General features: G+C 39.8%; 3 protein-coding genes across 4 annotated transcripts in view; 2 read left to right on the forward strand and 1 right to left on the reverse strand.

The window, feature by feature from the left end:
- Nucleotides 1–972, reverse strand: part of ext1c (exostoses (multiple) 1c) — an 86,246-nt gene extending 85,274 nt beyond the window's left edge. For both annotated transcript variants that reach the window (XM_028596934.1, XM_028596933.1), the window contains exon 1: nucleotides 852–972. The gene's annotated coding sequence lies outside the window, so the exon portion shown is untranslated. The remainder of the gene's footprint in view (nucleotides 1–851) is intronic.
- Nucleotides 507–8,892, forward strand: ppp1r36 (protein phosphatase 1 regulatory subunit 36). Its single transcript, XM_028596939.1, has 11 exons — nucleotides 507–592; nucleotides 859–929; nucleotides 1,816–1,899; nucleotides 2,101–2,237; nucleotides 2,502–2,571; nucleotides 2,679–2,777; nucleotides 2,934–3,074; nucleotides 4,094–4,136; nucleotides 4,789–5,018; nucleotides 6,688–6,888; nucleotides 7,676–8,892. Exons 1-11 carry the CDS (start codon nucleotides 563–565, stop codon nucleotides 7,950–7,952), a joined length of 1,383 nt encoding a protein of 460 aa, XP_028452740.1. The 5' UTR covers nucleotides 507–562; the 3' UTR covers nucleotides 7,953–8,892.
- A 2,981-nt stretch (nucleotides 8,893–11,873) lies between these two features.
- The window catches only part of sdc2 (syndecan 2), a 48,446-nt gene continuing 33,909 nt past the window's right edge, over nucleotides 11,874–26,410 (forward strand). The window contains exon 1 of the mRNA XM_028597338.1: nucleotides 11,874–12,320. Coding sequence (XP_028453139.1) covers nucleotides 12,261–12,320 — 60 coding nt within the window. The 5' untranslated portion in view covers nucleotides 11,874–12,260. The remainder of the gene's footprint in view (nucleotides 12,321–26,410) is intronic.

Genomic DNA, 26,410 nt, shown 5'->3' on the forward strand with positions numbered 1-26,410 from the left:
TATTTTTTTGGCATATTCATATATTTATACATCATGTTTTACTGTAATGTTAAAATGTGGCACAGTAAATTCTTAAGCTTAACTGTATCTGTGAATAGCTACCTTAGCTGTAGGCCGGTAAGCCAATCATCAATGTGTACATAAAAAATGTATATATATTTTAAACCATCGAACAATAATTTGGCGGCCCCCCTGCAGCTACTCTGAGGACCCCCTTTTGAAGATCCTTGAGTAATTTGGGATCAGGGAGGGGTAACGTTTTGCTGCAAACTGTAAAAAGAACTGCCAATGCCAATCACACATATAGAGCATATGGAAATCCATTGTATTCATCCTGTTTTACAGCTGGGATTTCTGAGACCCCCAAGCAAAAGTAATGTGTACTTTTTTTGGAGAGGACAATCTTTTTAAGCAACTCTCGTAAAATTAGGGAAAGTCATGAGGTTACGTCAGCGGGGCAGCTTCTTCCAATTGGCTGTTGCCTGGATATAGTGCCTAAACACTAGCAAACGGAAAGGAGGAAGGCGCACGAGCTAACCTGTAGAAAGTTTTGTTCATAAAAATGCCGAAATATCCCGAGGAGCCGAGAAACGTAAGTTGCCACAATTGATACGGACGAACTTCAAAAGTCTTGACGTTGTGTGACAAAAACGAAACGTTCGATAAAGTTTATTTAACTAATAGGCCTACGTTTACCGGTAACGTTAACTGTTAACTAGCTAACTTTCCGCTGTTTGTGCTGCATTTTTACCGTTTAACCGTTTAAAATGTCAAAGTACAGTAAGTTGATAGTCAATGTTTACAACTGATCCTATAAACTTACACATCTGACATTAAAGGAATACCGTTACCTTTCAGGTGCGTGTAACGTCACCACCTTCAGGTCACTGGGTGTGGAGTGATGAAACTCGAACAGTGGAGTTTGTCAGGTGAGGCCAGCTGTCCCTAATTGCACCTACTAGTCTCACGAGACTTTACGAATCCCACTGTGGCCACGCCAAGACTCGCCTTTCAATAGCATTTATTGGCCAGGCGTCCGTGAGAACGTAAAGTAACGTAACCCCATTTGTTCAACCAAGCACCAAAATTAGCACCATCCATACTAGCCAAATGTAGGTAAAATATGTAGTGGCTGGTAGATTTGCTTCACTCACCAGCCAAAAAAACCATGGTAATCTACTGAGTGGCTGGTAAAATTTGAACATTCAATAGCCGTTTGGCTGGTGGATGGAAAAGTTAATTTTGAACCCTGGTTGTAACACTTTTTGTCTTTAATTCCCTCCCTTTTTTGTTAGAGCTCTCAAATGTACCCTTAATTGTCTACTACAAATAGGAATGCTTCCATAATATCCAACGTTATATAGCATAATTAATTAACTGATGTGTAACACAAGGAGTTCCATTGTTAGAAGTTGCCCCACTACCGGGGTAAATTGTAACAATAGGAACAAAGAAATAAAAATGCGATGAGACCACACCACAACTTCTAGACAACTAGATGAAATACCTTACATAAGCGACTACTCTCTAATCTAATACAAGACGTGTACAACTTCAAAAGTATCAGGAGGACTAATCAAAATATAGACTTGGTCCAAAAAAATACTTTCAGACTTGAAAATCAGTGTTTTGGCTGCACACTTCTTCACAGCTATGGAATTTCACATCCAAGGTCAGGAAGGAAGTGGTCATACATGAAAATGATCTGAAAACTCTAAAGTCATCCCTTCTTGGTGAAAGTGGTGTTATAACCATCCCTTTTGTTACAACCAACCCTGATCTCCCCATATAGCAAACATCTTCCCTCTCTTGTAGTTCTAGTCCAACAGAGGAGGGTGTTTTGAGGAAAAGGAGGCAAAGCAATGTCAATTTCAACGATCTTCAGCAGCGATCAGAATGGTAGGTCTGGGTCAACAAGCAGCTATCGGTCTTTAAATATACATGTGCTCACATTATTCAACTGTGTTTATGATTATTTCGATAGGCAGAAGTAACATAGCACTGTAATCGGCAACCTTTTTTTTGTAATTGTACACAATGTTTTGCTCCTCACACTCACAGACTAACCTGCACACATGTTCATCACTGCTGATTCCTCAGGTTGGCTGAGATCTGCACATTGAACAGTAGAGGGCGCCAAAGCATTAGAAAGAGCCTGAGCCCTGCACATCTGAACGCTTATAGGGCCTCAGTGATGAAGAGGCGAGGGGACCGCATCAGCATTGATGATGTTAAACGCAAGTGTCGATGAACTCAAAACAATAATACTGCATGACCTCCAAAGATTGAGGTTTTTGGACAACCAAAATATGACTTCTATTTCCTAGTGATTGCTTTGTCAAAATTAAAATCGATCCATGGATGTTCCAATCTTCATACCATATCATAACTTTGCTCTTCTGAAATGGTGGTAGCATTTTGCCAAATAATGACATATTTTTATACCCACTGAGTGCTAGATGACCTTTGACCCTGTTCTGACAAAGCTCTCTGTGTTGCAGAGGTTGCAGTCAGTTTGCTACAGGAGAATTACTCACTTCCCATTCCATTCTGCTTCTTGGCTGTATTGAAGTAAGCAAAACAAAGACATGACTTTATACATGCACACAGTTTCCATTGTTGTACATTGTACAACAAGATAAGCCATGCATACATGCAAATTGCTTGTCTGTGTCCAGGAGTAAAGAGCTTGATGAAGTCCTGACTACCCTTCTCCTTTACCTGTCTTGTTTCTTTGAACACAAGTGTCTGGAGAATACACCAAAGTCATTAATGGCGTAAGTATAAGTGTCGTCTATTGTTGTATATATTGCCATTATAATGTTGTGGTATTTGTTATCACAGTTACTATCTGTGTTTCCTCCCCTCCCTCTCCTTCCAATCCTCTTCTGTGCTGTATTTCTACACTTTTCTCTTTCTCACCAACCTGCCAGTATAGACATCATCACAGAGCACAATATAATGGCAGAGGCTTTGGCCAAAAAGGAAATGGCACAAAAAAAGCTGGCTGTCTGCTACTTCAGCCTAATCATGGACCTGGAGATGCAACAGCATCAACACACATCGTTTCACAAGTGAGCATTTGTTCAGATTCAGAACAGACAGACATAAAAAGTGCTTTTCCTTCTGCAATATTTTCCCTCAGTTGTATATTTGCCAGGATGGAGATTTCATGTATGCTGGAAATCACAAACATGGGCAGGATTTATAGATTAGGTCCATTCTGGGAATTCAGGGAAATCTTATGATATGAATGATTTGAAGTGTTGTGATCATCTAAATGGGATAAGGCACAAAAGCCATCACCAAAACTCTGCTGTCATTCTAGCCCAAAGTAAGATCTGCAAGGAACTATCTCATACTCTCTGTTTTGCAAAGTTGTATGGACTTTCCGATTAGCAAGAAAGGAGAAACATCTGATATTCACATACTAAGTCATTGTACTGTACGTCACATCAGCAGCCTCAGTTAGACAAATAAAATAGTTATCTTAACAGTATCTTTAGTACCACATTTCTGCTTTGTGCTTCCCAAGAGTGTTTTCTCATCTTGATAAAGTTGAGGGATGGTAAAAAAAAGAAGGACCTTAACCTTAGACACTCATATGTTTGCACTATGACTTGTACTATGGTACTACTCAAGTACTATGCATCTTTTGAAGTAAATTGAACTGCAAACAAGATATCATGCTGGGTTCTTTCATTAGTTTTGGACTAATGGCTATATTATATTTATTAATGTTTTTTTATGACTCTTGGTATTCTTTTTATTATTTCTTTTGTTTCTTGATTTGCTGACTCATTTGATCAAGTGTGGGCATGGTTTCTTGTACACTGTGGTTGTGCGGTTGTATCTCAGGTCTGACTTTAAAGTGTTGTTCTTTGTTCTCAGGTCTTTCTTGAAAATGTTTTGCTCTCAATAATGTTGAAATATAGCTATAATATATCTGCTCAAAGTTTAGTCATACAGCAGACAGATTATTGACCTAAATGTTAGACCCAGTGCTAAAATTATCATGTCATCCACAAATAGAAGTCAACTAATCACAGTTTTCCACAACATACCAATCACCTTACTGTGTGTGTTTTTACAGGGGCTGGATGTCATCAAACAACACAGAATGGCTGCTGCACGCGGTAGGTGCAATTCGAATCCTATATTGTGCTACAAATACTAATCACCTTAGTACACTTACTTAACAATCCCCTCAATGTGATACATTTGACTCGTAACTGACCTTACATGTCTTTCCTTGCTAAACCAGCATATTGAAACATATGAAACTGTATTGCTTCATCTGCACACAAAAAGTGAAGCCTTCAGCTGGTCAGACTGAAGGCCAGTTCACCATCTGTGAATACAGACGGCAGCGAACAGAACAGAACGACATTGAGTGCTAGTTATGCCTGGTGGCCTTAATGAATTAGTTAGTGAGAGGAGATGTTGACTCAACACAGGTGCTTTGCTTTGACAGGCTCTCCCCAGTATTTAGCCAGGTGGGTGGACAGGGAGAGAAATGTCACGCTAACAGCAGCAGCTTGCCTTTGCCATTGCCTGCTCTGTATGTGACCTTCTTTGGATAGAAAAAGCTCTTGTGACCTTTTTTAAAAACACAGAAGATTAAATGGCCATAAGAAAGACAGCAATTACAATCTTCATTTAATGAATCCTTGAACAAAATGGAAAAATGTCTTAACTATTGAATTAAGGAAATCATTGATTTGAGTATAAATAACCCCAAGTGACACTCTTTTCTCCTCCTTTTTTCCCCTCATCCTCTGTTTCTAGTGCTTGTACAGCTTCTTCTGCTATGTGGCGTGGGTGACGTTTGGCAGGAAGGACCTGAGGGACATCCAAGAGGAAGTGGGGCGTCTTTTGTACTCCGACACCTTTAACACGGCAGTGAGGAACAGGACTGATGGTGACTCAGGCATGATCTTCACTACTGTTAATGGTTCAGTGAAGACGGGAGAAGCTGACCCCAAGGTGACGGGATGTAATAGCACATTCAAGCACAGGTACGTTAAAGTGAAGTAAAGGTTGGGCTGATACCCTCACTAACACTGTACATGTATTTTAAGAGTAGACCTAACTATTTAGGTTCATATATCTATGAACTTATACTATACTTTATGTATTGCCCATGAGGAAATTCTCCCCCTACAGGGCCAGCGAGAGAGGGTAAAATACAATATAGTATAATGGCAGTCTGGAGCAAAGTTTCAGTTAGTGGTCAATCTTTGAAGGCAGTCTCATCTCATGAACTTTTGTGAGTACTTGCTTTCCCTCTCTTTTACTGTCATTAAAAACTAAATTCAGTGACAAATTCTAGAATACACTCCTGCGCATTTACAGTCAGAGTCAGAGTTCATGTTTGTTGAACTCTCACCAAGCATTTGGCCAATATAAAACACTGCTTTCTGTGATTCTGTTACACTGCCATACTATGCTATACAGTATATGCTGTGCTAGCAGTTTTTTTTTAACTCAATGATGTTTTAAGCACCCAAGTCTCCTTCCAGGCCACGCTGCGACCGTTGTCTTCAAGGCACCTAACCCTAACCATAACCATAACCATTGCCTAATCCTAGTGCCTTCCAGGCAGCGCTGCCTGGAAGGAGATGTATTGGGGCTTAAAACACAGATAAACTTTTTTTTAGCTGCTAAATGCTACACTGTGTTCATCAGCTAGTTGTTAACTTTGACGTTTTGACCCTAACCCTAACCCACAGATTGCACATAGTGGTTAAACAGCTAACTAATATTATCTATTGCCTAACCATAAATATGTTTAACCAGTCTGACCATAATTCCACATTTTATGGAGTAAATAACAGCTCCAGCAGTAAAGATGTCTGTGTTTGATGGATGTCAAGTCAGACCTCTAACTGGAATATGATGATTGATGTAGACAGATTTATACCTTGTTTTTCAATAGGAGGTACTGTTCGACAGCCTGTTTTATGTTGCTTTGCTGTGTCTGATGCAAGATTGGCAGTTGTGTAAGCTGTTAGCGGCCCAGTGCTCTTTCCTGCTGTCAGGTTGAGACCAAACAATCAAAAGCTGGGCTCAAAACCTGCTCTCCTCCGGGTGGATATACACTACACAACACGATGTGGAGTAGAGTCATCACTGCTTCCAGCTGTCTTGCAGACATATTTTTTTTATTTTTTCTGGAATAACACCTGCATATTGCGAATTTGGCTACTATAGCAGCTTTCCTGATTAATTAGTTCTGGATATTTAAGTTTCCACCATGAGTACTATAGGTATGTATGACACAATGGAATATGTTGTATCCTTTTCAAAATGCTTATGCAGCTGTTGTCCGTGTGTGAATGGACTACTGTAAAGACAGAGTATTATAAGACTTTTAGACTCTAGTATTATAAGATTTGGTTTAGTTAACGGTGTAAAAAATGTACAGTGAAAGTTTATAAGTTTGTTTCTCTTATTTTATACTACCAGTCGAGTTAGTGAAATGTATTAGAGAAAAATTCTTACACACTCGTGCATGAATGGCAAATGTGTTAATGCAAGAGTGTGTACATCCTGCATTAACACATTTGCCTTCTGTTCACACCAATATATCTTTTTTACATTTGCATGTTTCCCTAGGGTGTTTTAATATACAATAAATTCCAAAAAACATTGTGGCCCTGCTCTGTGATCTGACTTTTACCCCAGAACGTCCCAGAGGCGTCCAGCCCTCAGCAGTATACTTAATCAGCGATCCCCACTGATGGTCTCTCTGCTGCCCTCGCCCAAAGAACGGTCACCCCATCTGTTCCTCAGCAGCCGGGCCGGGAGGCCGAGCCCGCTGCAGGCCGAGTACTGTGACACCAAGGCCCTGACGGAGGAGCTTAACCAGCAGCTGGCCAGCGTCAGGTGGTGTAAAACATCATAGAATATGTCCCAACTCAGCAGAGCGGGATTTGTTTTGAGGGTTTCGAGGGTATGATGTATCTGTTTCACAACTGCCATACCCCAAATAACAGGTACTGCTATGTGCACGATGATGTCAGACAAACAGTCAAGGACATAAAGGGATTTGTGACCGCTAGGGGCCAAGCAAAATTAAAAAAAAAATAAACTCACAGAAACACACCACTGACAAACTCTTGGCTTCTAAAGTGCTTATTGCTAACTTGATAGCAAATAGTTATCCACTTTGTCATCCAACTGACACAGAGCCACGTGAGGATCCTATTGGTGTCATGTTTTTGGCATTTTAGTTCTCATTTGGTCCACCAATTCCTAAGAAATCTATATTTATGGTCAGAACTTGATTGCTGGAAGGGGATGCCTATGGTTTTATTACATATGTGGGTTTGAATGTTGCTAATAATTAGTTTAAAGGACATTGAGCTGTAATGAGCTGTTGTTTTTTTACTTTGATAAGACTCTCCATGACTTTATTATCAGTTTTTCCCAGGGGTCATAGTGTGTTAAAGAACACTCTGCTGGTTTTAACCAAATAAGCTCAGTGTTCATATGGAATGGGATTCTTTATTGGCATCTAAGCAGATGTTTAATCAACTGAAAGAGTTGAATGATTTATAGACTCATACTTTTCACATAAGTATGTAAATATATTTATATTTCATATGTGTTTTTGTGCTAAGATAGCACAGAAAAAATTACTTGGGTTGTCTTTCTTTCTTTCTTATATCAGCTTTGGGATTCTTGGCAAGCCATTGAGACAGTTCAGCCGCAGTACCCTGATTCCCTATGATGAACAGAAAAACAAGAGAGATGAGGATGATGACCATGATCCAGGAAGTGATGTTAATACCAAGAGTGAGGATAATCGTGGCATCCACGTTCGAGGTAGCAGGTCATCCTTAATGGGACCCAAATCGACAGGCCTTGACAGATATGGCAGCCCCACCCACATTAACACTAGAAACTCTGCAGCTACTGTTGAGGCAGTGACCTCAAATACTGAATGATGTGTATGTGTGAAAATGGCAGAATGTTTTGAGTGTGGGTGTGCATTTTCATTGGCATAATGTGCATGTGTATGGCCTTCCAATTGCATTCTTCAGCACAGCCCACAGGGTAAAAAACAGAGAAAGACTCAGGTAGGAGCTGAGTTTTCATTCTATCTTGCACATGTGTGCCTCATTTTCAGAAGCATCTCCCTGGGCAGTCATAACACACACACACACACACACACACACACACACACACACACACACACACACACACACACACACACACACACACAATATTGGCTTCTGAATTTAAATCAGTTTCTTATTTGCCAGCTGGTGGTGCTGTTTAATATAATGAAATCCATAACAACTTTGATTGTCTGCACTTCCCATAGAGTCTGAAATACATTCAATTCTCATATGAAAATGAAGGAAGTCCAGCACATTGCATGCATAGTTCACGTTGGATATAATATGTATTTCGGAAATCAAATCATACAGTCTACACAAAGTTTATTTGTCATCCCGATCAGTGTTCACCTTTTTATATTTAGATCATTGAAGGCTTCCTTTTAGGTCATCATTCTGTGTCCTTGTGCTGCACCACAACAGGCTGACAATAACATCTAACACACACACACACACACACACACACACACACACACCACTCTCTGGCCAGGCTTGGAAGCAGTAGGGGCTTTGCCTTCGCCCTAATTGGCTGTATAATCTGGGACACCAGGAGAAGAGTTAAGCCCTCTGAGGATGCCTAGGAATCCTCTGCATTAGGGTGGGGGATGGGTCACAATATATATTCTAAGTTAGTTTAAAAAATGTGTTCCTGGTTTAAATTTACGTTTAGTTTTACTGTTGTTTGTTTCTATTGAGGTAATTGAAGATGAACACTTTGATGAGGACAAAGGGAATTGTTCAGATAAAATGAGACTTGTTACTTTCACCCCTCTTCTGTGGTCTTGTCTTCATCCCCTGATGGCTACTTTCACTTTGCCTCACACATTAGTTAACTGGTCATGTTCACTGGCCTAAATAATCAAAGAGGTGCTTCACTGGGGAGCAGAGACTATATCTGTTTTAATATAAATTACAGCAAAGGGCAGGGTGTAATCTTATCTACTGCCTTAAAGAAATAGTTCAACGTTTCTAGAAATACGCGCATTACTTTCTTTTTCTTGCATAGAATTTGGTGAGAAAATCGATACCACTCACAAGTCTGTATGGTACATATGTAGCTGCGACCGATTAGCTTAGTTAGACTGAAAACAGCTATCCTGGCTCTGTCCAAAAGTAACAAAATCAGCATACCAGCACTTCTAAAGATCAATTATTATTATATTATATCTTATTTGGTAATCTGTACAAAAACCACAGTGTAAAAACGTCAATTTGCAGTTTTACGGTGGGGCCTTTGTGCCAGACTTGTTGGCCAGAACCACTTCCCAAGCAACCAGCGGGGCAATTACTGGTCAGGACTAAGAAAAGGTCCCACACATAATCCCTCATATACAAATATAACGTGTGTAGTGAGCTTCAAAACTGCTGCTAGTAGGTGGATTTTATTACCTTTGGACAGAGCCAGGCTAGCTGAATCCCTACATAATCTAACAGCTACATATTTACAGAACAAATGTGAGAGTGGCATCTATCTTCTTATCTAACTCTCGGCAGGAAAGCAATTAAGCATATTTCCCAGACTGTCGAAACATTACTTTGAACTATATAGAGTTACCTATTAGATACCTCAGTATTTAAAATTGTTTGACTTCTAGTTGGATTGTCTCCCATCATTAGTGGTGTAAAAAGTTATCTCTCGAAAATATAAAATGTACTTGTCTCTTCCTCAGTAAATACAGCAGGATCCAGTTCTAGCAAACTCAAAATATTAATTGCTGGGTTTCAAAACATTACAGAAAAGTAACAAAATCAGACAGTGTAATTATCCATTGAATGCACTCCCTCTTTGCAGTGAAAATCACAATTCAACAACACATCATTTAAACTGAAATTATTTAAAGTGCCATTTAAAAAAATGGAATTAATTTGGATTTTAAACTAAAAGTGAATACCAGCCAAATCTTCACATAAAAGCTGGACCATCTTGATTCATTGCATACATAATATTCTTGTTAATCAGTCAGAATCATTCATGTTGCCTTAAAAGTCCTAAACGTTTTTTTTTCTGATTTGGCTGTGACTCACACATCTCTTTCCATCTGAGTGTTAAAGGTTCATGAGTTAAACCATGTCAAGTGTGTGATATCATGTGTTGGAACTCAACAGTTCAGTTTGTGTTTTCAAATATTATATATATTATATATAAATATTATATTCTCATTTCAGCCAGATTATTATGGATACATGTAAGAATTTGGGATAGCACCACCAATTCACACATACCTCTCTACTACAGTCTGTGTTACACACATTTATACGGTAGGTCTCTGGTCTCTGTGTTTGAAGGAAGTCGCCTTATGCATTATGTGTAGCTAAGATGGTGCCTAAGGAATTTAGTTTGGCAGTAGATGTGATCAGGGGAGTTGTAGGGTTTAATGTGCACAAAGGGCAGTCTGTTATCGGGTGGGATTAGTGGTTTTCAAAAGGTTTTGGGAAAATGCTGTTCCTACTGGTATGAATGGATTTTAGTGATCTACAAATTTCACTGTGAGGTGGATGATTGTGCTGGCAAGCTTGTCATCAGTAGACCATTTGAAGGCTGGAAAAATTGCACCTTTTTTTTAATTAATTGAATAATTACAAAATTACCTTTCAAATCATGCATTAGTTGCACTAATGACTAGTTGACTGTGAAGCAAATGGATATGTGTTCATGCTTACAGCCTTTTTTATATAGATTTTGCACACAGCTTTATAAAGAAAATGGGATTCCTAAGAGAGAGGGACATTTAACTTCTGATTAATCGGTTTATTTGAGCTGCTACAACAAAAGAGAGGAAACTATGAGGTAGAAGTTTCTAGCTTGCTAATGGTGTTACAGAAGATTTAGATTACTTTATTGTCCATTATATTTGCATAAAATAGAAAATTGTATTTGGCACTGGCATATAAAACAACACACACACACACACACACACCAACAAACAACAATACTCAACATATACAACAATACATAACAATTGTGCATCTTAAAATATTAAAGTGACCAAGTGGCATGCTTCCCTTCGCATGCAAATCCACCAAAATATCACAGAAATGCAGATTTTAACAATAAATAAATAAATGTGTTGAAATTTGACAAGAAAAGAAAAACAAATACATTTAAATAAGAATGCAGGTACTCAACCCTCTTTTTCAAGCAACGCTTTTTGAATGATGAAGATGATGGGGAGAGTTATTCATTTATACCAGCAGGGGGAGACTTTGCCCATAAATGGCTGAACTCCGTTGGACTGGGGGGCGCCCTGGTCATAAAACAAATCGATGTAACTATTTCACTGTTCAACTCCATCTTAATTGTGTAGTGTATGTCTAACAGGATGGTGTGTGTATTTATATTCATATATAAAGACTGTTGCATTGATTTCATGACATGCCTAAATACAGCAGCAACGAACGACTAATCAGATGTGTTCATAAGTAGCTGCATAATAGACACGAGACTTGATTGGAATTTAGTGCAGTGGCTGAGTGGAATCCTCATTAGGGCGCAATTAATGATCGTTATCTAGATGTGGAGATAAATGGCTCAATTAGTCTGTTTTCCGACCTCCCCAGCAGAAAAAAAAAAATACAAATTGATAGTTATTTCTATAATGACTTACGGCACGTCAGTACAAAAGATAACTGGTTTATTGTGATTGTCGTGTAATTCCTTTTTGGCTACTTCGTCGCAAATTCTCCCTCGGTCTCGCGGTGACATGGCCGAAAAGAGCGCACGCACTCTCCAGAGCGTCAGTCGTGCTCGTGCTTAAAGCTTTGTCCTCGTTATTTCAAGTGAGCGCTGAGGGGGAGAGGAGAGCGAGCTAGGTGTCTCGTGCGGATTTCACTGACACAAGGCGCACGGAGGACTTTGCAATTAAACTGTGCTTATTTGTACATAGTTTTTGTCAGATTTACACAGAAAAGAAAGAGAGAGAGAGAGAGAAAGAAAGACGTGCCTGGAGAGAAGGGGGGGAGGAATAACCAAAACGCAACACGTATCCGGTGGGATCTCACTCCTGAGAGAAGCGGCAGGAGTTGGAGCGAAGGGTGCAAGGAAAGCGAGAGGGAGAAAGAAGAAGAAGAAGAAGAAGAGGGGAAAGATTTGACATTTCACTCGTAACAACGCGTTTGAATTAATAAAGAGGAATAATGAAACACGTTTGGATAATTTTGACCCTCGGGCTGACCGTCTTCCTCTCCGGGGAAAGGGTAAGTTTCTGGAAAGCTAACTTAAAACGGGGTAAGAGCTGTGGGGGAGAAAGGCAACTTGGGTCCGCGGACGACGGACCACCAGCTGCTGCTTTTTGCACTTTGTTTGAGAAAACCCTCGGAGCATTTGTTGATTTTCATGTGTGTTTTCCTCTTATGTTGTGCAAAACACTGCTATGATGATGGAATAAACGATAAACGTTTTATTTGTACTTTGCCCAGAAGTCGGAACTGTTTCTCCATTGAATCGTTGTGCCAGAGAACCAAGCAGACATACCCATTGCTGCCACTTTGCACAAGACTCAGCCTATAATAATTTTATTTAAATCATATTAGATACTGAAATATGCATGACGAGCTCAAATGGAGCGTGTAGAGGTCAATGTGCTTCTCAGTAGCCTACTTGCCTGTAGGTGTTCAGCTTGTTTTTTTTTCGTAACATGGAGCAAGACTTTAAAGGTATCTAAACCTATGTGGATAAAGTTTATTCAACGAGCTTTTATCTGTTGATTTAACATCTCATTCAAAGCTATGAATTAATTGCATAACTACTAAAGACACATGTTTTACACGCTTTAAAAATATCACGTGAACCGGTGACCAGTAGACTAGCCTACTGTATATGCCTTTAGAAATGAAGGATATGATCAACACATTGACTATTAGGGAACACAGAGAGCCTCTATATGAGCATTCTAGCTGTATTGCAGTGATTATGTTTTTGATTCATAAGACTGTTATGGACAGGTCCCTTCTCATTGAAATACATTCATTATTGAGTAGTAAATGTCATTATTGTTATTATTGTTATTATTATTGGACAAACTGTTGTTTTCTTCTTCCTTTTGGTGACAAGGATTGAATGGTTGTGACATTTAGTTAATGTGGCTCATTTGAGCAATATCCTAACTTGTATTCTCAATGCATTTTTTCCCCTTTGTATTATTCAGCCTAGTTTTAAACCCACACATTGCTGTTGTTTCCTTGATCCAGTTTCAGGTTCAAGTCAGTGTAGTGCCTAACTGAGTGTGTGCATCACCCTGCAAATCAGCCGGTCTGTTGGAATGACAGATTTTGGCACTTTCATGTGCAGCCTCTGTCATTATTGTCCCCTCCTGTTGTTTCTCTGTGGGTTGTGACTTGTCGCTTGGCGCAGTGCCTCCTCCTCTGTGAGAGCAGCTGATTAGCTGATTCAGACACTGTTGTTTTAATGACTCATTGTTTTGCACTAGGCCACCCTAAGAGTACTTATTTTTATTTTTATTTTTATTTATTTATTTTAACATGTTTTCGATGATCTTTTTTTTTTTTTACACCAGAGCTGTGTAACTGTACACAACAATTAGGTTTGTTATGGAACTTTGACTTCTTATCATCATCATGCATATCATGTTTATACAATGGTCCAATATACACAAAGTGCCCATACAATGGGAAATATAAGAGGACAGTACTTGTACTCCAGTGTCCACAACAATACAAAGTCTCACCAAGGGAGCACTTTTTTCAATACTACATTGGATTGCAGTGCAATTATACATAATATCCCAATCACCAAATCCACCAATATGAGATAACCCATTACAAAAATATGGCAGGATTGGCATGCTTGACCATAAACATCTAAATCTAAAAACACAGACAAACCACACACACACAGACACACACACATACACACACACACACACACACACATAGACTCACACTTTAACCTGATCAATATCCACCTCCCCGTTTTCTATGTCCCCTGAAGGCCTCAGTGGAACTTGACACGTGACATTGATTCTCAATATTGGCACTGGTGTTGACAAGTGGTTGATAACCTGCTTTAGGCACATACATTATGTCTGTATTTTAATTACCCCATCACATCACATGGGTACAGTATAACACTCGGCTGCTTTTAATAAACATTCAGATAAAACACTGCTCCTGGCTTAAGAAAAAAAAAATGTCTGTGATTTTGTCTAGAAACCATTTATGATTAGGGTTGGGTATCGTTTGGATTTTTTCCGATACCGGTGCTAAAATGATACTTTTAAAATGGTGCTGGTGCCTGAACCAAAATATATATATATATATGTATATATATATATATATGTGTATATGTATATATATATATATATATATATATATATATATATATATATATATATATATATATATATGTATATATATATATATGTATATGTATATATATATATATATATGTGTATATATATATGTATATATATGTATATATATATATATTTATATATATATATATATAATGTATATAATATAAAATCTAAAAAGAGGAGCACAAAAACGACAGTTGGCGACATTAAAAAACATTGTTTATTGCTAAAATTTAAATGATTTGGGCTTTTATTTTAATAATCAATTAATGTGTCAATTATTTTTTCGATTAATCAATGAATCGGATAAAAAAAAAGCATTAATTTACATCAACTCAATACATACTTACACACATACTTGTTGTTTTAGTTAATAGTTGTGTAAAGGTAAGTAACCCAAAGAACAGATACAGACAAGACAAGACAAGAGAAGACAAGACACACACACACACACACACACACACACACACACACACACACACACACACACACACACACACACACACACACACACAGGTTATTCATTAAATTATTACCATCATTGTAGTAAGTGCAAGTTAAGTTCAATTATACAACACACACACATTTGTCAACAATAACTGATATGGGACAAAGCACAGAATATATACATGACAAAAGATAAAAAAATGAATGGGCCAAAAAAGGCGAGTGAATAAAACCGTGTCTTTACTACTGTTTAACGAGCTAACGCTAGCTTGTCATGCTAGTCTGCTGGATAACGAGTACACCGCATCACCAGGAGAGCTACTGGAGGGACGGTACGTTCCTCACTTCAAAACGGAACGGAAGTAGGATAGTGTAGTGACTTTACCCTGCTGTTGAACTCCCTCCTCATCAAGGACTCTAACATGTTTACGTTTTAGGTGCTGACTCATCACCGTGGTGCACCTGTGCCATGCCGTGTCGCTTTTGCTTATCTTGCAATTAACACGTTTTCAATTTATTTAGTGTGAAATGCTCCCACACCTTGGATGACTTAGGTTGTACTGATTTCTCTGCCTCCGCCATGCGTTTCAGAACAACGTTACGTCTCTCTCCGGTCTCTCTCCGGTCTCTCTCCGTATTTCCTCGACCCCCTCTTTTTTCTTTTCTTTCGCTCCGCTCTGCTCCGCTCTGCGCTCAACTAAATTTTGTTTTTTATCTCTGCGACTGAGTGCCGTAATAGTTGCGCTACACAACAAATCGATAATGAAATTCGTTGGCAACTTTTTTAATAATCAAATTTTATCGATTTTATCGATTCGTTGTTGCAGCCCTAAAATGATTGATTAATAATGTAGCCTAATAACAATAACTTACAATGACTTATTTCACCAGTAAATTGTTGGTAAACGACAAAAACAAGCACCAGATGGGAAAAGGGTATTTTACAATGACTTTAAATGCACCATAAGGCTGGTGAGTTTCAAGTAAACGCACCGTCTGTGTTGTTTTTCCGACTACGGCAGCTGCAGACTGTTACGTCCAGATGTTGGAATCCTCTACAGGGAAATACAGTCACACTTTACACCGCTTAACGTAAGCTGTCAGCATTTTAACCATTGTGTTTAATCCAGCTACTAGCTAACGGTAACGTAGCATCCTGTGTGGCGATGCTTCTGAAAAAAAGAAGAAGAAAAAAGTCAGGCACCGCAATTTTCGTTCTTATTCGGTCTCGTTACTACTGTTTATGTCGGAGATGGTGCCCTATTGGCACCGCGTTTCGGTACCCAACCCTATTTATGATGCTTATTTCCTTTTTTTGTTTGCTTGCCTGCTCATCATCTTACTTAGCAAGTAATGGTTTGACAGTAATGCAACATGTGAGATCTCTGCACATGTTGAAGGAAAATACTGTTTTGCAGAATGCAAAGCACAGTGGAGCCATGCTGCTGTGTTGTTATCACATCTCTAGATGAGGTAAACATATTGAATGTTGGACTGCAACAGTCTACTCTGTTTTCTCACATTTTCCACTCCTCTCCTTTCAAGAACTTTTGCGAACGAGGAGGAAGAGTTTGGCTGGGCTCAGCCAGGCTGTATATGCTCGGCCCACCCCGTCGTGTTTCGGTGCACGCCACTCACCAGATGTTGTGGTCTGTAATTTGTGTCATGTTTTGGTGGGAAGCGTGGGTGTTGTTCACCTCCCTTTACATCTGTGATTTACAGGGGGGTTCTGAGTGCTGTCTCGCACTCTGATGCTGGACTCAAAAGAATCACTTCAGAGGAGGGCGGGTTTGGTGTGAGCCTGGCTTCTAAGGAGGGTTTGAGAGGGGGAAACGGGAGGATGGAGGAGAAACGAATTCAAAATCACATGGAATGTCTCTGTCATGTTCAAGGGTTTCTGGAGGCAACCAAAGGAAGATTTCACATATCTGTTTAGTTTCTTCTCCTGAGCATTTTGTTTTGGATTGACCCCATTTATGAAGATGACAAAGGTGAAAGCTGTCTTTGTCTTTTCTCAAAAAGGGCAAGTGAGGTCGGATTGCTATATAACTACTCTCACATGGTCTGAAAGAAAAGACCTGCTCAGCCTGAGAAAAATCCCTCTATAGTATTTCAAGAGTGTAAAGGTCATGGCAGCAAATACATGACTTCAACTTGAAACCTTTGATGGCTTTTGAAGGGAGGAGAAAAGGTGCAGGCTGTGTATTGTGAGTGATGTATTATCTTGGCCCCACAGCACTATTCCAGTTTCATTTTCTCGCTTAAATGGAAGTTTTCTGCTGATTTGGTGGTAATGAAATGAGCAGCACAGACGCACACGCTGACCTTCCACGCAACTTAACACTGTCTAGTGCATTTTTCCAGACAAATACTCAAACAATACACATACACAAACACAAACACAAACACATACACAGACACATCCTCAAGCATCATTCGCTACTCGATGCACCAAGAACAAATAACCCACACTACTATTTCCTTTTGCGTAGATTGATCTGAAGTCTATATGAATCCTAAAAGCATGTTATTTTCCTCTAAATTAATGTTTTTTTGATCCTCCTGAAACCCTCTCAGAGGCTACTGAACTGATTGCAACCCATCACCGTTTCACAGCCCAAGGCTCTTAGAGGCTGAATGAGGTGTGTACATTGGACATTTTCTCTTAATTCTTCAGTCATAAAAGCAATATGCTTCATCTAAACCACTGGGTGGGCAAAATATGTACCCTCTTCTCTGTCATTCTGTATTCAAGAGGAGGTAACGTAAAGGGATAAGCACAGCAAGGAATAATATGCAAGGATACAAATAAAGAATGTAATAAAAGTTGAGGTGCAAGACGGTAATGACAGAGCAGAGAAATGAAAGGATGTAGTGCCACATAGAAGCAGAGGCCAGATGCTGTGCTGCGACTGCAGCCTCTCCTGCTGTATATTTAATGATGCTCTTTTATTTTGCATTAACCTAGAATTCCTGAAACCAAAGACACGACTAGCTCCCCCGCATGCAACTGCATGTGTTTTGTCTGACTGTGAAAAAGCCCATTGCTTTCTTTTTATTTTTGTAATAAATCCACCACTGACACGCATGGGAACACAGAGTTTCTTGCTCTGCAGAGCAACCTACCTCCTCGCTAGTGTCCGACCCTTCAGGGGGGGGTGCATTCACTCGGTCCCTGTCTGCCAAGCATTATGCAATCGCTAATGGACTCTACATAAGGCAGGAGGCAGGGGCTGCTGGACCACTGAAAGCACAACAGCAACCACCACTGCTCCCCTTTGCCCCTGAATCCATCTGTGTCCATGCATGAACTCCTGTTTTGTCACCATGCAAACATAAGTAGATAAACACACATTCACACACATGATCTCTTGTCTTCCCAGTGTTTCTATTTTTCTGTCCCTCTCTACATTGCGCCCCTCTTGCCACATCTCTCTGCCAGCATGAAGATGGTGCCTGTCATTACCACAGTATCTTGGATTAGGCCGAGAACAGTGGTATTATATTTCCCTCTCAGGCATCTGGAAGGAATGAAGGGAAAGGGCATATTTTTCTATTTTTTTCACACAAGATACATCACATTTTTTCCTTTCCCTTCCCTTAAGATGTGAGTGCTTACATTGAATTTGCCGACATCTGCAGGACGTATGTGTGTTTGAAAGGAGCTGCTTTGCTCTCCCCTCCTCCTCCTCTCTTGTTGACGAGTTGGAAGAGGCTCTTACTTTGGCAAGGACTTGTGCATACTAGTAAAGACTCACAAATAGCCAAACTCTGTTGACTGTGCATATGTTTGTGTGTGCTGGTTTGTGCATCCGTGCTTTTTTTATGTCCCTCTGGGTATGTGTGTTTGCGAGTTTATAGCCACGTGTTTAAAATACGCTGTCCTCCCAGCCACCAAGGCATAGGGAAAACACATTAGGGAGATGTGGCTGCAGCGAAACCGGCGACAGCAGCACTGCTTTATGTTGGGCCACAGCCTCTCTTAGCTAGCAGACTATCAGAGGCTGCAACGTTGGACAATAAAAGCCTCTGCATGTGGCAATCTGGATGAAAATATTTAGACATAGTAGACCTGGAGCATTACTCTTTCTCTGTACCCACCCTCTTTCTTCCTCCCTTTCTTCTATTTAATTAGCTTAGCAAATGGAAACTTCCTTGGCAGGACGGCAGTTGAGGGGATTGTGGTTGTGACAAAGAGAAATGGGGAAAACCCTGTCAGGATGTCGGTTTTCTTCCTTTCTTTCTTTCTCTTTTTTTTTTTTTTTTTTTTTTTTACTGCTTTCCAGTTTCAGTCGGCAGGAAAAAAAAGAGGGAGATGAAGGAAAATGAGTGGGGGAGGAGTGTGAACCCTGCCTTCCTTTTGCTGTGTGAGGTGTGAAAAATGTCTAACTTGGCAGGGGGTCAAATGAAAGAGACAAACCCATGTGGTAAACGGAGTGCCACGAGTGATATTTGGTATGTGACCACTGGACTGGTCTGCTTTGGTAACAGTCTGGAAGACTCTTAGGAATCTGCCCTGTTCGCTTTCCAATTACTTCAAAAGATACTTTGTGCTTTCACCTTATGTGATTTAAGATAAGATAAGATAGACTTTATTAATCCCACACTGGGGAACTTCCTGTGCTACAGCAGCTCAAAAGAAAAAAATTTACACACATCAGAATAATACAAATACACATTAAGTAGACACAGGAGAACAAATATACATAAAGTATAGGAAATGGAAATAGAAAAATAGAATAGAATTAGTTATGATAATGTTTAAAAAGGTTTTCACATTTCTTGTTTTCCACTTCCAACCCAAAGATATTCCGTTCATCATATAAGACCGAGAAAAACATTTAATCCTCACATTTGAAGAGCAATTGTTTGGTGTTTCAATTTTTAAGCAAAGCCAAACATTTGTTTTGAGCTCTGCTTTGTTGAATCTCACGCCTTTATTGCTGTGCTGTTGACTGGAATTTATAAGGTCCAAGGTCTCTATGCCAGAGCACATTAAACTCATCGTAAGAATTGTACATTGTTGGGTCGCTGCAATTTACTGCAAAGCTGAATTAGACAGCTTTACTCTTATTTTTCCTGTATTAAATATCATTAGCGTGGATTGTGGTCGATTCAGGTTTTGTTGGTCGGCTCGTTAAAGGATGAAGTGAAATCAAATGCTGCTTGTGAAACTTTCTTGGTTGACTTTTGTTCTGCTGAATAGACAATGATCTTAGGGCCAAATGTGTTCCATCTGTATACTATTCCGAAAAAAATGGCAGACATTTGAAGCCATGATGTCAGCTAGGTTTTTCCATGTAACTCCCAAGAATGCTTTGGAAAACGGCACGGCACATTTAACACATCTGTGCTTACCCATATTTACGAGCATGCTTTATCGTCTCTAAAAGGCGCCAAATTGATATCTGCACTGGCGTTCCTCCAAGCAGAAAAAAATGTACTTCTAATGTCTGGTGTTTCCATTATTTCCCCTCATCTCGACTAAAAAAACGGCAGCAAATGAGCTAAAGTGTGTAAATCATGCTTTCTATGCAAGGTGTAGCCTATCACCAAACACAAATTATACACCATGCAGTCCTTTAATTTAGAGCTGTTTTCATGAGAAAACTCTGCGACTCCCGAGGGTATTTGGGAAAGCTGATGAGCTGGATAGAGAAATTCATTAATGGACTCCCCACATTGCACATAGCACTTTTTCCTCTAAATGCATGCTTGTGTGTAAACTCATCTTGTTTTAGTGAAAAGCAGTGGCTTTAAAGGCTGCAATTGAGAGCTCATGAATATTCATTATTTATATGGGTTCGTCAATGTAATGGATCACAAAAAAAGAGGAAGTAGATGTGTTTCCATCCCTGTCTCCACGTGGGTAGTCTCAGTAGTCTCCTGAATGCTTCCAGCTTTTAATAATGTCCTTATGTGCACATAACCTGTAATTTAATAATAAGATGTTTAGAAAAATGTCTCCAACAATCCATATTCTTGGCAAAAACAAACATTTGAGTCTAAAGCCGTACTTTCATATCCTAGTTCCTAAACTGAGTTTAATTTCAAAGGCAATGGTGAGTGCTGATTTTGCTGTAGTTTGCTTCATTTCCTTATTTTGATTTAAAGGAACCGTGATCTCAAGAGCCTATCTGTATCCAGATGTTCCTATGTGCTGTTGTGGCAGACAGCCGATGTTTGAAAGTCTAAACTGTGACCACATCACCAAAGTGGTCCAGACAGTGACTCACACTGTAAGACCGTATGAGCTAACATTGGTGAAGCAGGGGCCAAATTTATAAAGGGACATTGCTGGGCACTAAAATAAAGAAAATACTTGGAGTGGAATTTCATTTGCTACTGAGGATCAGACTGAGGGCCTTTTCACACCAAGTCTTAAATAATTTATAGTCTGTAATCTCAAAAAACAAACAGGTGGGATTTTATGTACATGAACCCCCCACCCCCCCCACCCTCCACACACACACACACACATACACTCACACACACACACACACACACACACACACACACACACACACACACACACACACACACACACACACACAAATAATTTGCAGTGGAAAAAAGTAAAATCTGTGAACACAGCTCCTTCTGTGTTCTGTGAATGGAACCAGAAACTCGATAGCCTTAATATTGTTTCTATTTGTTTTAATTATCTTCTTCTGCTTTTTAGTTTTTGTCATTGGTCATTCCAAAATTTTAAATACACAATTAAGATATAACACCATGTGTAACATACCAATGAATTTAAACGTATTTACTTTTTTTTAATGAAAAAAGTTTTTTTTTCTCACAAAAAAATATCAGACTTGGTATTGAATGTCCTTAAAGTGACTTCTGCAAGTGGCAATTACTGCCAGTTATTTTCTTGATTAATCGTTTGATGTTTTTTGTGAAAGTGAAAAATGCCCGCCCAAATTGATGTCTTCAAATGTCTTGTTTGCCTGAACGACCGTCCAAACCCCAAACATATTCCATTTACGGCCATAGAAGATAAAGAAAAACAAGAAATCTTTACATTGCAGAAGTTGAAAAATCAAATGTTTGACAATTTTGCTTACGAAAGGTTAATCAACTGTCGACATATAGTTGCTGATTAATTTTCTGTTGTTCCAGCCCTAGTTGTCTTACAGGAATGGAAAATGAGCAACGTTTATTATGTGTGACTTAATTGGCTAAAACATGAATAAACTTTATTATACCACCCATAAGAGTAACATTACTTGCCTGCACAGTTGGCATCTGGACTGCTGTTCTACATTGTATGGCATTTTGATATTGCCAATATTCTTAAATTCATTTCTGGCAGTAAATTTGACACACAGTTAAATGTGAAACCCCAGGTCAACAGAGCATGATGCTGCATTCAGTGCCCCAGCAGTCAGTCCTCCATTACGCCAAGGGATTGGGTTTATTATCCAGCCCACAGAGGCTTTAGACCAGAGAAACCTTGTCAGATGGAATCCATTTTGATTTTAAATGCCATCTGTGACCTCAACTGCGACTGTAAACCCTTTCAGCAGAGCATGATGCTGCATTCAGTGCCCCAGCAGTCAGTCCTCCATTACGCCAAGGGAAAATTTCAGGGAGAGGTCTCTAAACAAACAGAGGCTTTAGCCAGAGAAATGTGTCATGTCCAGATGGAATCCATTTTGATTTTAAATGCAAATACTGGAAATCTATTTTTGCATGGTTGACTCCTTACGGGTTGAGACCACATTGTGTGTGTGTGTGTGTGTGGAAAATTTCAGGTTGGGTCTTTAAAAAACAAATGTAAGGAGACAAAATGTGTTTTCCACAGTCAGGTACATGGTTGACCCTTTGACTCCTTTACTGGAAATCTATTTTTTTGGTCTGACTGTGTTTGGTTTCAGGCTTCTCTTGTGTGTCCGTGTGTGGGGGAGGGGACCCTCATTTAAAATGTAAATGTAAGGAGACAAATCAGTTTTCACGCTGTTGTCATTGACACGCTGTCTCTCTTTTTGGATTTCTCTATTTTGGTCTGTCTCTTTGCTTTCACCCTTCTCTTCGGCCATCTCCGTCTTACTGCCACCCTCAGAAATATAAGGCCTTTTGACAGCGACATCAGCCAAGGTCAAAGCTTCACTTTAATAATCCGTATCATTTCCATGCTATGCCTAAACCAGTTTTCATGGTATAATGGAAGCAGGCAGACAGGGTGAAAAGCTTGATTACTTTGATGATGATAATTTGTTTAATCAAGTGATTGGGTGGCTGAGTGGAATGGCTGCATGACCACCATCCTCCAGACTTAGTGGGATATCCTTTCTGTCCGGGAGTCTCCTGGCTTTCCCAGCACAGTCTCTGTAGGGCTTTTCACATTCATCACAGAGAATTAAATAATGGATATATAAAGAGAATGAGGGATCTTCAGAAGCTTTAAGCAGCTTTAAGCCTCATAACATTTTGGCTAACTTAAGTGATCATCCCCTATGTCCAGTAGTGCTGCTCAATTAACCGTTGAAACAATTTTTAAGCAAACACAGGAGTAGGTTTCTTTTATTTTTCAGTGTCATCATTGAACTAAACCAAACTTAAAGGTGCACTGTGGAGTTTTTGACCACTACATAGAGACATTGTTTTTATGTGTGGGTCCCTGTTAATCGTATCATGAACACACACTAGGACAACTAGGAAAATAGTTGAATGTCTGCTGGGACTCTGGAGGAGCTTTGCGAAGTGCTACTGAGTTGCATTACGCGAAGACAACCCAGAATATGCTGCGCTGCTGCTTCTTCTTGACTTCAAATCTTTGTCTTATGAGTCCTCCCAACGTTTTAGAGGTGGAATAATGAATTGCTGAATACTACTTTACATAAACGTCTGAATGTTCTGATCAAAAGGAATCTACTTTTGCCATATTATGAGAGCAATGCATGACTTTTTCTCGTAGCTATAACTACAGATGTCACAATACCAAAAATCTCGTAATGGGTACCAATACCAGCAACAAAGTACACAATCCCCAATACCAAAGTCGAAACCACGGTGTGTAAAAAAGAATAGAAAAATAACATCCATAGTGGCCACAATAATGGCTATAATAATGGTTGAGACAGACCGTGTCATGTCACTCTTTTTTCAATGTCAGTTGTTTTTTAGTTTCAACGTTATGATGGGTTTGAGTGGAGAGGGCAAGGAAAGCGTGATTTACATGTAATCAGGAGATGCAAATCTTTTGGAGCCACGGTCCGCTGCTCTAAAGCCTGGCATCACAACACAGCCAGCGTTCGGTACCTCTTCCACCAGTTCACCTGGAACTCCCAGACAGCAAGCATGTTTAGTTGTTAACTAACTAGTTTTTAAGTTAGTTTACAGACTTAGGCCGGTTACACACTGGATGCGTTGCGTGAGCGTGTCAGCTGCGTGGCGTGTCCATTTTTTATTTCGGCTCCCAGGTTAGAGCTGGCACACTGTCTGCGTGACACGCACGTCTCAGGCGTGTCTCAAAACATCTGCCTGCTAGAAATAGAACCGACGCCTATCGTGTTGGAAGTGTTTCCAGGCAAAATAGAAGAGGAAAATATGTTTATATGTCATTTAGACACTAATACATACACAAAAAAATGTATTTTATAACATTGCACCTGTCAATACAGAACGAAATATTCTTAAGCCTATTTTGCCGTCAATACTGCCGACGTCGTCTTTGCTGTAATCAAATCAGTATCTATTTATGTTTAACATGGTATTTTATTTATCAATGGGAAACCTACATGTGTCCAGACAAGGCTAGCAGCAGCAGCACTGCGTCAGACACATTTCTGGTGTGTAAAGACATAAAAAATCCACGCAGCTGACACGCAACAGAAACGCCACGCTCATGCCATGCAGGCAGTGTGTATCCTGCCTAACTTTCTGTTTGGGAGCTCCAGGTGAAGTCGGGAAAGCAATTGCTGTAGATGTACGGTAAAACCGTGCACAGACATGAGGCGCTCTGTTTTTCTGTGCTGGCCGGCTTTCTTCTTCTTCTCCAGCATTTAGCTGCAGACCGGAACACTTGTATGCGTACTGCCCCCATCAGGTCCAGAAGAATTGCATCCCCCAGTACCTATGGTAATGTAGAAAAACAAGTACCAGTACCGTCAAGTTTTCAGAATTTTGGTACCGACTTGGTACCGGGTCTCATGACATCCCTAGCTATAACTGTGGTTACGTCCGCTCTCTCCCTCTTTAGAGACTGTTTTTATAGTGAAATTGTGGCATCCTGCTTTTACAGTGTACATCTGCACTGACCTCGCCACATCTTAGCTGCCTACACATTCTCTGCATCAACACACACACACACACACACACACACACACACACACACACACACACACACACACACACAGCTCTGAAGAGTCCATTGAAGATAATTGCTTACTGTCACAGCTTCTGCTTTTGTTTAGTGTGGTTTCACTTCGCTATGTGTGACTTGGTGACCACAAGAGAGTTTATGACACATTTTGTTAGACCTGCAGTGCAAAAGCTGCTGCAAACATCTGTTGCCTGGTGGGTTTTTGATAGTGGCTCCTCTTTAGTGTGGGATGTACCACCACAAACTCTGCTCCCCAGCTTTCACAGCATATATCTGTCCGTTTTTTCTTGAGAGATCAGTCTTCAAAGTTTTATGCACATAACGTGGAGTAGAGCTCAGTGCTTCATCTCTCTTATTGTTAATACAAAAATAAAAATAAAAATGCGGTGTCTTAACATGTCTTTTGATGACTCTCTTGAGACTCCAGCATGCTCAGCCCATCTGTAAGGGGGTGGTAAAGTAAAACCTGGAGCACAGGGTGGAGCGCCAGTCGGCCAGCATCTTGTGTTGTTTCAGGACCTTTCAGGAAAGCCAGACTACAGTCTTCAGAAACCACACATTCTTGTAGAATTACAGCAGAGGGAAAGAATTGGGAAAGGCCATGTTGTGAGCGGAGGTTTGGCAGGCGCATTAAAAGCCATTTTTAGCTGCAGAAGTTTTGTTAGTGGTATCGGTCCTGCATCTAAAGGAGTGAGTGCAAAAAGTCGCTCTCTTCTGTGAAAGACTGGGCCCCCGCTAATTGTGTGTTATCTCAGTTGAAAGTGGGTTTTCTGTCTTGATAAATTGGCACTGTTTCAAAGTCTCAGCTTATTCTTCCACAAAGTCATTAAATATTGAAAATGCAGCCTAACTGTGGTTGGAGCACTGGGCCTATTTTGGTTGCCAGAATTCAATTATTTACATTGGATGGAACATGAATAAGAATTTCGCCCCATCATTTCCAAGTACGAGCCAGAGGCTAGAAGACTTTTTTTTTTTTTTTTTTTTTTTTTTAAGTCGCCAAAAATATTTTTGCTGTGACATTAGGGATGCACACCTCATCCTTAAAAGTGGGAGAGTGTGATCTTACTTATTTAACAGCATAAAAAAGCAGGCAGTCCTCAGAAGAGTCTTTCCAGTTAGGGGCAAATCAAAGCTGAACTGCAACATATAATGCACCCTGGAGGATATCGGCTGGAATGATGTGAGCCGTTTAC

Source organism: Perca flavescens, chromosome 14, assembly GCF_004354835.1.
Source record: "Perca flavescens isolate YP-PL-M2 chromosome 14, PFLA_1.0, whole genome shotgun sequence".
NCBI classification, from domain to species: Eukaryota; Metazoa; Chordata; class Actinopteri; order Perciformes; family Percidae; genus Perca; species Perca flavescens.